At 36.0% G+C, this 13,598-nt stretch overlaps 3 protein-coding genes and 1 non-coding gene across 8 annotated transcripts; 2 read left to right on the top strand and 2 right to left on the bottom strand.

Annotated features, from left to right (window-relative positions):
- Positions 1–663: 663 nt before the first annotated feature.
- On the bottom strand, positions 664–2,097 carry LOC661395 (uncharacterized protein). The gene is made up of 5 exons (XM_008200280.3): positions 1,879–2,097; positions 1,613–1,818; positions 1,382–1,566; positions 1,085–1,278; positions 664–1,037 (listed from the first exon to the last, which is right to left on the bottom strand). The coding sequence occupies exons 1-5, from the start codon at positions 1,962–1,964 to the stop codon at positions 986–988; spliced, it is 723 nt and encodes a 240-aa protein (XP_008198502.1). The 5' UTR covers positions 1,965–2,097; the 3' UTR covers positions 664–985.
- Positions 2,098–2,207: 110 nt separating this feature from the next.
- Positions 2,208–3,867, top strand: LOC660276 (uncharacterized protein). Of its 3 annotated transcripts, XM_015983790.2 has the most exons (7): positions 2,208–2,358; positions 2,412–2,494; positions 2,690–2,794; positions 3,150–3,246; positions 3,292–3,512; positions 3,561–3,681; positions 3,734–3,867. In XM_015983790.2, the coding sequence occupies exons 2-6, from the start codon at positions 2,423–2,425 to the stop codon at positions 3,657–3,659; spliced, it is 594 nt and encodes a 197-aa protein (XP_015839276.1). In that variant the 5' UTR covers positions 2,208–2,358; positions 2,412–2,422; the 3' UTR covers positions 3,660–3,681; positions 3,734–3,867. The 3 variants fall into 3 exon arrangements, with proteins under 3 accessions (XP_015839276.1, XP_008198503.1, XP_975894.1); XM_008200281.3 differs by lacking the exon at positions 2,690–2,794 and adding an exon at positions 2,560–2,664 and having other exon boundaries at positions 3,561–3,867; XM_970801.5 differs by having other exon boundaries at positions 2,209–2,358; positions 3,561–3,867.
- Positions 3,868–3,901: 34 nt separating this feature from the next.
- On the top strand, positions 3,902–5,104 carry LOC661441 (uncharacterized protein). The gene is made up of 4 exons (XM_967597.5): positions 3,902–4,376; positions 4,427–4,717; positions 4,765–4,870; positions 4,946–5,104. The coding sequence occupies exons 1-4, from the start codon at positions 4,032–4,034 to the stop codon at positions 5,086–5,088; spliced, it is 885 nt and encodes a 294-aa protein (XP_972690.1). The 5' UTR covers positions 3,902–4,031; the 3' UTR covers positions 5,089–5,104.
- A 31-nt stretch (positions 5,105–5,135) lies between these two features.
- Positions 5,136–6,816, bottom strand: LOC103314371 (uncharacterized). Of its 3 annotated transcripts, XR_010332960.1 has the most exons (5): positions 6,442–6,816; positions 6,023–6,381; positions 5,766–5,964; positions 5,485–5,708; positions 5,214–5,361 (listed from the first exon to the last, which is right to left on the bottom strand). It is a non-coding gene; the product is annotated as an uncharacterized LOC103314371 (transcript). The 3 variants fall into 3 exon arrangements; XR_010332961.1 differs by lacking the exon at positions 5,485–5,708 and having other exon boundaries at positions 5,136–5,361; positions 6,442–6,810; XR_010332959.1 differs by lacking the exon at positions 5,214–5,361 and having other exon boundaries at positions 5,378–5,708; positions 6,442–6,810.
- Between the last annotated feature and the right edge of the window lie 6,782 nt (positions 6,817–13,598).

The following is a 13,598-nucleotide window of genomic DNA, read 5'->3' as shown; positions in this document are numbered from 1 at the left end:
CTTTTGATGTTTGATTTTTTCAATTTTTCTCGAGATTTTGGCCGATTTCGGGTACCCGGAACATTTATCGAGCAATAACTCCGGAACTACTCGAGATAACCTTATGAAGTGTATTATCGTTGGAAAGCTCTTTAAATTATCTATCTTTTTCAAAAAAGATCATTGTTCTCCGACTAATAGTTTTCGAGAAAATTGCAAATAAAAGCAGAAATTTGTAAAATTTTAAAAAATTCATAACTAAAAAACTATTAGGATTTTGGCGATTTTCTCGACGCCTATCGATTCCCCGGATCATTTTACATAAGATAGAATCAAAATAGTTCCGCTTTTTCGAATAGGTGTGTTTTTTGAAAGTTTGATTTTTTCAATTTTTGTCGATTCCGGGTACCCAGAACATTAATCGAGCAATAACTCCGAAACTATTAGAGATAACCCCACTAACGTTTGAAAGCTCTTTTAATTATCTTTCATTTGCAAAAAAGATTATTGTTCTCCGACTTTTAGTTTTCGAGCAAATTGTAAATAAAAGCAAAATTTGATCATTTAAACAAAAACACAGCTTGTTTGTTTTTCTTCTCTTTCGTGTTTTTGAAGGAGGCTGCGGTGGAAATAACCAAGTTTTTGTTCAGTTATGTCATAAAGGTTTTATTAATACAAAGTAAATATCTGGAATGTGCAATAGAATTTATATAACAATTAAGACAAAACAGTGAAAGAAACAAACAGTTAATAAAAATGCTTCAATACCGCTAATTTCTAACTTTTATAAATACTATAATATTTAAGCACAATATATTATATTCTGAACAATAAATCTCCATTTACGTCATATACAATATAGTACAATAAATCTGCAATAAAAATAATGTTTTTCCTTACTTTTTTTTCAATGATATTATTGCAGTGAATCACAACATGTTACCAGACAAACTAGATTCACTACTTGAGAATAATATATACTCTAAAGTACAACACCTAACACTAATTAAAATTGTACCCAATTACTATTTGTTGTTGGAGGAACTGGCGATGTCGCACTGAAATTAATTTTTCTAAAACACAAAACCAAAATGGAATTTTTTACCTCGCTGATGCAAATTCCCCCCAAGACTCGCCCCCCGAGTTATCAACTTTGGGGGCATGTGCCGGCGACCCCGCCGGCGAGCTTCCAGGGGGCGCCGGCAGTTTGCCGCTCGGGGGCGGCGGCAGCAGTCCCAAACCGCCCCCGTTCCCCGGCTTCACTTTCGAGCGGCCGCTGCCCTCAGACCCGTCCTTCTTCTACAAAAAAAAATAATAATAAATTAACAGTCCCACCTCTAGCCCGAATAGAGCGCACGCTATGCGCGCTCGTGTGCGTGCGAGAGAGACAGTCTGCGATTACCGTAATTTTCATGTTGATTTTGATCGTCTCGCCCTCCTTGAAGCCCAAGTCCAGGGCCGGCTTTGCGGGCTCCTCGCTGATCTGCTTCTCCTTCTTGAGCCATTTGAAGTGGTCTTGGAGCGCCACGTTCAAGTCGAAGGAGTCAGATCGGTCCCCAAAGCCAATGCCAATGAAGGCGGTCCGGCCTAAAATCCAACTTTTAGCGCCTGAAAAACCATTGCTGGGTTTAACCATTGTCGTCCTGGATGCGGAGCACGAAATACCGGGAAGAGTCAGTCACGGGCTCGATTGCAATGCCTGGATATGTCTCAATGGGGCATTTGGCGAAGAGTTCGCCACTGTTTTTGTCCTCGAGCTTGATTGCACACTCGTTGCCTTTGGACGTGAGACGCATGCGACCCGTCCAGGCGGGTTCGGCTAGGTTCCAGTCAGCGGCCCTGGAAGTGAGACAAGGGGGCGTATATCCGGTTTTTCGCACTGACAACACCGGTGCTCACCTGTAGCCGCGATTGGACGTCCGTGGCGGGATATTGAAGACAAAAACTTCAGGTTTCACCAATAAAATACTCTCGTAATTATCCATTGTGTAAGAAAATACCTAATTATTTGGTAAATATGAAATGACACTTGCCACTGTCACAAAAACGTCAACTGTGCTTTTTTCCCAGCGTACCAACGTAACACAGCCCACGGAAAAACGCAACAAATCTCAACAATAACTCATTAATTAATTAATCAATGACACACAATACGTTCCGGACGTTGTAATTAATCGCCAGGCTTGCCTTGCAGGCGCCAAAATATTGTTATAAATAATAAAATCGATTAAGTTTTTAGTGATTTTCGCCTAGGGATAGGGTGAAACCTGTCATCATTTACTTGTCATCGCTGTAATGGATGAATCGACGTGTCCGAAATGAAATTAAATTAACCAATTTGTAAATAACATCGCTCTTATTTAATTAATGTACAGATAGGTTCGTATCGTGCGCGCCCCCCGAGTCGTTTGATAACAAGGCCCCCATTTCAGGTGACCCCACCATGGAGGAGGAATTACTGAACCCCGGTTCGAAGAAAAGTGCTGTTTCGCAAGCGTGGACTCGCCTCGGACAGGTAACCCTAATTTTTTGTGACCGTTTTTGAAAGTGCCAGTGCTTTTGTATTGTCGCTGTGTGCAGATTTACCAAAGTACGTTGGATAGATGGACGCCGCACACGCGATTTCGGTGGTTGGGAACACTGGCGCTTCTGTTGGGTTTCGGGCTTCGTGTTGTCACGAAACAGGTACTTATAGTTGTTGTTGTTCTAGTGGTACCAGGGAGTGGTGGACAGGACAGTCCCATGGCAAAAAACCCGATGGCTCTCTGCCTTCCTACTCATCCTAGGTTTTATGGCACGAGTGCTTTACGCACAGGTATTTTTTTTCAATTATTCTAGAACTATTCATGGGACCATCTCTGCCTTCTCCACCATCTCCAATAACGCGAAAATCAAGCCGGCCTTTTTTCAAAGTCATCTTGATTATTTTGATTGTCATTTTATAACATGCAATTGACAGAATGATAACATTAATAAAATTTAAAACTTGGCACGTCACTCAGATTAGCGCAGCCTAGACATTGGTCCAAATTCGAATTGCGCGAGTCGCGTTGCCTAGCAGCCACCAATCACAGTGGCGCATTTACTATGCCAAGTTACAGTATATATTCTTAAATGAATTAACGAAATCTATCTTAAGAAATTTTATGGCATAAAATTGTTGTTTGCAGGGCTGGTATATCGTAACGTACGCCTTGGGCATATACCACTTAAATCTCTTCATTGCATTTTTGACACCTAAGATCGATCCAGCGATGGATTTTGATGGTAATTTTTTTTATCTCGTATATATTTTTTTGATTTGTTGTTTAGCTGAGGAAAATGGTCCCGAATTGCCGACGCGGGCGAACGAGGAGTTTCGGCCGTTTATCCGAAGATTACCGGAATTTAAATTCTGGTATTCTGTCACGAAGAGTACTCTTGTAGGTCTTGTTTGTACGTTCTTTGAGTTTTGTAATATACCAGTATTCTGGCCGATTTTAGTGATGTATTTCATTACTCTGTTCTGTATCACGATGAAGAGACAGATTAAGGTATGTTTAGGGAGGACAGCGGAGCGAGTGACTTAAATATTTTTTCAGCACATGATTAAATATCGATATTTGCCTTTTACACACGGAAAACCAAAGTATCAAGGACACGAAGAACCATCAGGAAAAGTAATCATTTCACCGAAATGACGTGAATACATTTATAGACACTGTAAATGAACGAAATACAGTTGCGTAATTTAATGACGGTGTTATTTTTTCAGTATTTTCATCAAGTGTCATTTTTTATAATAAATTGTGTTGGTCAGGTGGATTATTTATCTGGTTCAGTTTCGTTGAAATGTAAAATTTGTACATACGTTTGTTTTTATCGTACAATAAATCACATTTAACACAATTTGTTTGATTTCAATCGCCTATCCTCATTTATCACGTCCGTGCTAACCAATCCATAATTTTATCGCTCAGTGGGATCAAACGTCATTTGTCAAACGTGCTAAAGTGAGGTTAAAAACCAATATTTTTTTAATAAAACGTTATTTAACGTGCAAAAACCACAAAATGAGTGCTTGTGATGACACAACTCGGACACCGCCCCCAAACCCTGATGTCATCCCAGCGAAAAAAATCGCTTGTGCCCCAAAACTCTTCAACGGCGTGGAAATCTCGCAACTGACCAAACGCCAAATGAAGAAGTACCAAAAGTGCCTCAAATGGCAACAAGTCAAGAAGGAAAAACGGGCGAAAGAACGCCTCAAAAGCAAGGAAAAGCGGATTCAAGCCAAGCTAAACAACGTGGATTTGGGGCCCAGTCGCAAGCAACTCAAACGCATGAAAATGAAAGACAGTCCGTGTAAAATCACCGTGTGCATTGACCTAAGTTTCGACGACTTAATGATCGATAAAGTAGCCACAATTTTTTGTGTGAACAAATAAATCAACAAAACTTATTCCAGGACATGGCTAAAACTATTAAACAAATTTTACGAATTTATACGGAAAATAGGCGCGCTCAGGCCCCCATGCAACTCTATTTGACCAGTTTCAACGGCCGGAGTAAGACAGAAATGGAAAAACACCACGGTTTTGAAAACTGGGACCTTAATTTTTGCCCCCAAGACTATTTAGATATTTTTACGAAGGAAAAACTGGTTTATTTAAGCAGCGAAAGCGATAAAGTCATCACCGAGCTACAGCAAGACAAGGTTTATATCATAGGGGGCCTAGTTGACCATAATTTCCATAAGGTGGTTACTAAGAATTATTAGTAACATTTTTATTGGTAGGTTTGTAGGGTATTTGCTACAAGAAAGCACTAGAGCAAGGAATAGATCACGGCCAACTTCCCATAAGCGAGTATTTCTGGCTAAACCATCGAAAAGTCCTAACTATAAATCAAGGTAGGCCAGGTTTTGTGACACAAGTGGCCTTGAGTGTCGCAACAATTCGGAACAGATGCTAGTGTGTTTTTTCAGTTTTCGAAATATTGCTCCGAGTTAGTGAAGGCAAAACATTCAAAGCTGCGTTCGAGATGATCTTGCCGAAGAGAATCGAGAAAATTTCGGCGCAGGATTCGTCTGAAGAGGAACAAAATGATACAACTTGTGATAATAAATAATAAATGTTTTGAGTAATGCTATGTTTTATTAAAATTCAAGGGCTTCGGATCATTTGTTAAAATATTTGCCTTCCGTTGAAACATTTCAATTACCTCTCTGTGATATGATAGGAATGTTATTGTTTAATAAAACAAACACGGCAAGACTTGTGTTCAGAGGGATAAATACAAATATTTTTGGAAAACACTGTGCGACTTTAAATAAATTTGGGGGCAAAGTCCTTTGGTATTTTTCAATCAGTGGAGCGAGTGTTCGTGTTGTTGCATAAGCACCTGAAACAAAATGAAGTGATTTGAAATTATAATATGGCGGCGCCGCCACCATTTTGTATTAAAAACCGTATTATTTGTTCGAGAAAGTAATTAATTAAGTTCGTGTTTTTCCTTTTGATTTACCGTATTTGTAAAAGTAATAAGTTCGTTTTATCATTCCGCTTTGAAACAAACTTGATTGATTTATTCTATTTTGCTCGGAAGAGTTCGATTTAATTTAGTGATGGCTTATTCAAGCAATGAATTAATCGCACACTGAGTCATACAACAACCGTTAACAATTCCCTCGTCTGTGTTCGATTAAATTATCTCCGAAATTTTCCGGTGTATCAGGAGTATCGAGGGATCTAATCAAATATAAAATTGGTATTCGGGCAATTTATGCGCAATCAGATAACTTTTACCAAATTCCATTCGAACAATCGGGCTTTTTCCTCCTAATTGGGCCAAACAGTTTCATATCGGACGCGAAATCGGAACTGTTTCACTTCACATTTTGTAAAATTTAGTTGACGGAGAAGAAAAAATTATTTATTCAGCCAAATCAATGTATAACAAATAATACACTACTGTAATACACTATCGCCACTATCTGAATCCGAGCTACAAAAATAAAACCATGAGAAAATGAAACTTATGTTCGGTTTTTGGTTGTACTTACCTTAGAACATTTTGAATGCTGGTCATAAAAGCATCCTTGTCGTCTTTACTATCAAATCGTATAGACATTTTAAGTAATGGCCCTTTACCCTCAAATACCACAGTAGTATCAGTTTCAGTACTGGATGCAACCCGATTTTTCAAATAAATCACACCAAATAATTCAGAAGACACAAGTCCCGAGTCTGCTACTATACCGCAACGATACGGTTCTCCATCATTGAAGGAAACCAAACATTCAACTGCAAAAGGCATTCTAATTAATTTTTTTCGTTTCTTATTCAAGAGCGAACGCTGGAAATCTTGTAAACTTTTTAGAGCCGATAAGCTGACTCCGTACTTTTTTGTATCCATTTTTATCTGGAAGCGATAGTTTTTTAGACATTTACTATATTTGTAAAATTTATACACAATACGTACCAGATCAATTAAATCATAACATCAAATAACAGAAAATCTAACAAACTGTCGTCTGTATTAATAATCGTAATAAATATATAACGTCAAACGTTATTACTTCCTTCGCTTCCTTCTAATCTTATAACTCCAAAATAACATAACCTTTGTTTTAGTTTGACGTTACACAAAATTTAATGTGCTTGACCAAAATATAAGTTTTTTGACCAATTTTTTTTATTAAGGAAAGATAGGCAGTCGGTATACCATATGTTTTAGGTATCTTGGTTGAGGCCAACAAGAAGAAGAAGATAACCTCAAACGTTACTGATGTTACTGACTGCGGTGTTGCAGCTGTGCTGTCATCATTTCAATGGCTGTCATTTGTAAATGTTTGTAAACAACGATGTCAAATGTCAATGGAGTATGAGCGTATGGTTATGTTATAAACCGTGCAGGATCGTATATTGTGTTGCATCGCCTGGCGGTTTTTCTTTTTTTATTATTTTATTGGCGGTATCTGAATCTGATAAGAAGAAATATTGGAGGCTGTCCTTGGGGTATAGTCCCGAAAATAGATGAAGGTCATCAACGTTATTGGCACAAATTAAATAGTTAGATAGTAAGATAGTGCATTAATAAAAATACTGAATTTACACAACAAATTCTTATGAGCGAAGCGAATCCAAAAAATGTTTTAGCAACTGAGGAACAAGACCTGCCCAGACTCGAAGACAAAAATGTTCCAAAGAATGCTGATGAAATCAGCGCAGAGCCAAAGGCGAATGCTGAAGGTGATGATGTAAGCGAATCAGATAATTCGGACAAAGTCCTCATGAGAGCAGTGAATTTATTATCTTTTCCAAAATCGCCTGCATCAATAAGCTTAGATCCGAATAAAGATTTAAATTTTGATATTATTGAAAAACAATTTAAATTTGAAAAACCTTCACATTTATTATCGTTAGACATTAGAAGTCGATTTAGATTTAGTTGATGGAGAAGAAAAAATTCTTGTATTGAATGACTTTGGCTCTAAAAATGTCCAGATAAGCCTATTTACTGTGTGGTTGAATCAGGGTTATTTTTTTAAACTTGATGGACTATTTAACATAGATAAGAGCTGTAGAGAAAAAGTTCTTAATAAAAATAAGAGTAAAAAATAAAAGTTTACAATACTTGGGTAATAAAAAAAATCATAATTAAAAAAACTATTGGGAATTTGTCAATTTTTTCGCTGTCAATCCATTCCCCGGATCATTTTGCATAGGTAGGGATTAAAACAATTCCACTTTTTCAAATAGTTTAGTCGTAATTAGGAAAATAAAAAAAAATACTGAATACAGAGGCGTTTAAAGTTTTACGTTAAAAAAATTCATAATTCAAAAACTAAAAGTCGTAGAGCAATGCGGTTTGTTCCATTGAATTCAACGGCTCATTTTCTGTATTATACGAACTTTTCATGAGATTTAAAAATTTGATTTTTTTTTGCTAAAATTTCCTGAGTAATAATACACTTACTTACCTTCAAAAAGGTGAAAAAATTAAATTTTTTTAAAACTCGTTCTATCATACTTTTTCATATTTACGAGTATATATGCTTTTACAACTCTCTAGAGTTGTTAAAAGGCCAAAAAAAAGTCCATATGTTCGATTTTTTCAATTTTTGTCGCTATTTTGGTCGATTCCGGGTATCCGGAATATTTATCGAGCAATAACTCCGGAACCATTAGAGATAACCCTATGAAGTGTATTATCGTTGGAAAGCTCTTTTAATTATCTATCTTTTTCAAAAAAGACCTTTGCTTTCCGACTAATAGTTTTCGAGAAAATTGCAAATAAATGCAAGAATTGGTAAAATTTAAAAAAATTCATAAGTAAAAAACAATTGGGAATTTGGCAATTTTTTCGCTATCATCGATTCCCCGGATCATTTTGCATAGGTAGGGATTAAAACAATTCCACTTTTTCAAATAGTTTAGTTGTAATTGGGAAAATAAAAAAAAATACTGAATACAGAGGCGTTTAAAGTTTTACGTTAAAAAAATTCATAACTCAAAAACTAAAAGTCGTAGAGCAATGCGGTTTGTTCCATTGAATTCAGCGGTTCATTTTCTGTATTATACCAACTTTCCATGAGATTTAAAAATTTGATTTTTTTGCTAAAATTTCATGAGTAATATAACTTACCTTCAAGAAAGTGAAAAAATTATTTTTTTTAAACTCATTCTATCATAGTTTTTCGTACATATATATGCCTTTACAACCCTCTAGAGTTGTTAAAAGTCCAAAAAAAGACCATATGTTCGATTTTTTGATGTTTGATTTTTCCAACTTTTTTCGCTATTTTGGTGTCGATTCGGGGGTCCGGAACATTTATTAAGCAATAAATCCGGAACTATTAGAGATAACCCCATGAAGTGTATTATCGTTGGAAAGCTCTTTTAACTATCTATCGCTCTCCGACTAATAGTTTTCGAGAAAATTGCAGATAAATGCAAGAATATGTAAAATTTTAAAAAATTCATAACTAAAAAACTATTGGGAATTTGGCAATTTTTTTTGATGCCGATCGATTCCCCGGATCATTTTACATGGGCAAGGATTAAAATAGTTCCATTTTTTCGAATAGTTTTGTCGTAACTGAGAAAAAATTGATGGTTTTTGGTCAATTTTTAACATAGTTTTGGGAAATAATTGCGTTTTCGTCTATAAAGGATAATTTTGGTTTTAAGTTGGTGAATTTTTGGTCTTATTTTTAACGAAATTTTCCTCAAAAACTAGCTAAATTGAGTGAATCACATTTAACTTAAAATTCTTTTAACTATTCCGACTTAATTTTTCAAAATTTTGATTTGGAGGCGTGTCTGTTTGCCTGTAATAGTAAAATATCAAGCGAACGATTGAGCCGTAAATCACGCCGCGTGATTGCGAATACAAATTGCAAAGAGCGAGGAATCAAAAGTAACGTCGATAATGAACATCGATCATTTCCCCCAGTTTGTTAATTACCCGAATGTAAAGTGTTGAAGAGTGTGTTTTCCTTAAATTGTTGTGTGTCCAAACAAATCCATTGCAGGCAGCCGGCTGTGTGTATTTTCCCGTCAAACACTTTGTCCTAAATGTGCAACAAGCCTCTATTTACCAAAAGTCCGTGCAAACAAAGGCCCGAGTAACTTTTCTTGGAGTTTGTTGTCCCTCGAGTTAATAAAACGGTGGTGGATGTAAGCGGTGTCATTAGTAAGCCGTGTCACCGGTTTAAATAACACCGCCAGCAATTAACGCAGTGAAATATGTAGAGTTGAAAAATATTTGAGAGTGTGCGGGCCCCAGGGAGGGCCCATCCAAGTTTAGTACCTGAAGAAGGGTCGCTGGAGGCCAGCGGTTCCGATGAAGTTCCGGCGTAATTCCGCTTCACCAGGAGGTTCCGCTCCAATCAGGATAACGCTATTACGCCACTCGCTAAAACTTCACACATAACGCACCAACTTTTAATAATATTATCTCGTGTTCTGGTTTAACTTAACACTCTTTTAAATAATACATCGGGGATTAGAAAGGTTTCAACCAACGAATTAACTATTCATGACGCGAAAAGCTGACCTATACGCTCCGAAACGCCCGAATTTATTTACGATCAAGGGCGAAAATTAAGCGAGTAATGAACGGTGGCGGGTTTTCGGCTGGATTTTTCAAATTTTTTACTTTTCACGGGAATAACACTTTGTTGTTAAATTCAACGGAATCTGCGTCTGATTGGCGATCGAACGGTGAAAACATGACAGACTGGGTTGAAAAATTCTGCGGCTCGTATTATACCAGCTTTTTAATTTTTTTTTTAAACTCACACCAGTAAATTTTTATGGACTTCTACATGTCTTAACAACCCATAAAAGTTGTTAAAAGTCCACAAAAAGTCCATATGTTCGATTTTTTGATGTTTGATTTTTTCAATTTTCGTCGCAGTTTTTGTCGATTTTGGGTACCCGGAACATTTCTCGAGCAATAGCTCCGGAACTATCCGAGATAACTCCATGAAGTGTATTATCGTTGGAAAGCCCTTTTAATGATCTATCATTTGCAAAAAAGATTATTGTTGTCCGACTTATAGTTTTCGAGAAAATGCAAATAAAAGCAAAAATTAGATCATATACTCAAAAATTCATAACCAAAAAACTATTGAGAATTTGGCGCTTTTTTTGATTCCAATCGATTCCCCGGATCATTTTGCATAGGTATGAATCAAAATAGTTCCACTTTTTAGAATAGTTTAGCCGTAAATGAGAAAATAAAAAAAATTAAAAAAAATTAACACCCCCCCCTTAGAAATCGGTCAATTTTTAAAGTGTCTCAAAATCAAATAAAACCGACTCTATCTTATAGATTTTTATGTGCTCTTTCCGATCTAAAAAAGCGTTTTCTCCTAGCTCTTTTAGTTTGGCCGTAATCGGCGTTTGAAAATTGAAATTTTTTTGCGAGATATCGCCTTGAGTCTTATGCCAATTTGTAGAGTTTTTTATTCCGGTTATTCTCCATTTTTCCGTTTCTCGATATCTTTAATAGTTTCGCCGTAATTGGCGATTGAAAATTGAAAAAAAGTGAAAATGGAAACTTTTTTTGCGTTTTTCTCGGAAACTGTAAGACTTAGAGCAACGAACAAAAAACCATCTGATAGCGCTTAATTTTATCTATTTTTTCGACCAAACCCGGAGCCGCTCCGGGCAACGGTTCCGGCTACAGAGGCGATCAAAGTTTTTCACTAAAAAAATTCATAAAAAAAAAACTAAAAGTCGTAGAGCATTGCGGTTTGTTCGAATGAATTCTACGGCTCATTTTACATATTATATCGATTTTTCACTAGAATTAAAAATTTAAAATTTTTTGCCTAAATTTAGGGTAGCTATGTGTCATAGTGAAAAATTTTATTCATTAAAAAAATTCATAACTCGAAAACTAAAAGTCGTAGAGGAGTGCGGTTTGTTCCATTGGATTCAGCGGCTTTTTTTCTCTATTATACTAATTTTTCACGCAATTTAAAATTTTCAATTTTTTTGCTCAAATTTCCTGACTTACACTTACCTTCAAAGAGGTGAAAAAAAAATTTTTTTTAAACTCACTCCAGTAGATTTTTATGGACTTCTACATGTCTTAACAACTCATAAAAGTTGTTAAAAGTCCACAAAAAGTCCATATGTTCGATTTTTTGATGTTTGATTTTTTCAATTTTCGTCGCATTTTTTGTCGATTTTGGGTACCCGGAACATTTCTCGAGCAATAGCTCCGGAACTATTCGAGATAACCCCATGAAGTGTAGTATCGTTGGAAAGCCCTTTTAATGATCTATCATTTGCAAAAAAGATTATTGTTGTCCGACTTATAGTTTTCGAGAAAATGCAAATAAAAGCGAAAATTAGATCATATACTCAAAAATTCATAACTAAAAAACTATTGGGAATTTGGCGCTTTTTTTGATTCCAATCGATTCCCCAGATCATTTTGCATCGGTATGAATCAAAATAGTTCCACTTTTTCGAATAGTTTAGCCGTAATTGAGAAACAATGGGGTGATTTTTAACTTGTTTTAGTTAGGCCGTAATCTGAAAATTTCACAATACGTTTTTTTTGTTGTGGTGGCGTCTGATGTCACCCTGATTTAATTAGGGTCCAACTTGCTGACAAGTCTTGTAACCCAACACAATTAATTATTTAAATAAATTATATTTGGTTCGTCTAACGAAGCCTTGTCCTGACCTCCTCCCCCCCCCCCCCAAAAAAAAACAACCCTAAAAGGGTGCGAATCCCTGCCGTCTCAATTTGCCGTCTTTACGCCAGATTTGAAATTCCGGGGCATTTTTCTCGGCTTGTAATACACCCCCGGAAGATATTGATTATTTTGTCGAGAGGATGTCTTGTATAATTAACGATTATGTAAGGGTTGGAGTGGAGCCTGTTTCTCATTATTAAATACCTGTCATTTCAAACTGGCTTTTCAGATTTTTTAATTTCGGTTGGCTACGTAAATTGCGAATCAAACCATTTACTACGGTTTCCGAACTAATTTCAATTTATCAATATTCAGTGGGAAATTTTCTGCCGCTAATGCTCCCAAACAGATTTGCGGTGCACTCTACTCCAACTTTATTCGGTTTAGGAGACTTTTAAATAAACAATTCTCTAGGTCTAAAAATTAAATTACGCTTCCTTCGACCTAAGTGCTTTTAAGTAAACACAATGCTTGACAAATAGACGAAACAAACTCGGCCTGAATAAAAATCCACCGCAAGCAAAGCGAACAAAAGTAGAGTTTTAATCACAGGTGTGGAGCATTTTCGCCACTGATTTATGATTTATTGATGGGCAATAAATTTTAAGACGTGTCGTAAAATAACAAATCGTCCGTCTTTCTCGCTTTATAGACATGTACTGAAAAATGAAACGATAAATTACCCCAGAATCAATTTATATTATCAAGTGCGAAATGACAAAAACTGCTCATAAAATTACTAAATTGTTAAATAAACCATACATCACCCACGCGGGGCCCAATCAATATTTCACTCCAAACAAACGCCGAAAAATTACATTATAATTTAAAAGTTATTTATTAAACTACACAGGCTGTTCCAGATTTGAAACAGTCCCTTACTGACCTTTACATGTTTGAAAATTTACACTTCTATATTTTTTTAGAGATTCCTTCTTTACGTTTTTTTAATATTTTTTATATATTTTTTTCTAAATGCTTCTTTTAGATTTTCTTCAAAATTCTTTAGTAGTTTTATTTAGAATTTTCCCAAAATAAGGAAACGTCAAGGACTTTAATAATTATTATTTCCGCTTAATTTAAAAATTTATTTGTTTAGGGGGGGAATTTCGTAAAAACTGGCAGGAATTTGCGACATAATTAAATTAATGAAACGAGAAAACGACTCACTGTCTCTTCATCCGCCACTGATCGCCCTTTTGACTCATTTATCAAGCTAAATTCGACTTTACTTCGAAAATAACTACAAATTAAGCTGTAATTGAGTTCCTGAAGTAAAACGCACACTTTTCCCTAGAAAAAGCAGGCATTTTTTTGCCACAAGTCCCAATTTTTTAGTGAATTTGCATCACAATTAAATTTCGGAAGGAGAAAAACGCCTCGTGTCACTTCACCCCTCATCGATCGCGTTTTTGAT

The sequence above is a fragment of the Tribolium castaneum genome, chromosome 2 (assembly GCF_031307605.1).
Source record: "Tribolium castaneum strain GA2 chromosome 2, icTriCast1.1, whole genome shotgun sequence".
Lineage (NCBI taxonomy): Eukaryota > Metazoa > Arthropoda > Insecta > Coleoptera > Tenebrionidae > Tribolium > Tribolium castaneum.
This window is presented reverse-complemented; position numbering and strand designations above follow the sequence as displayed.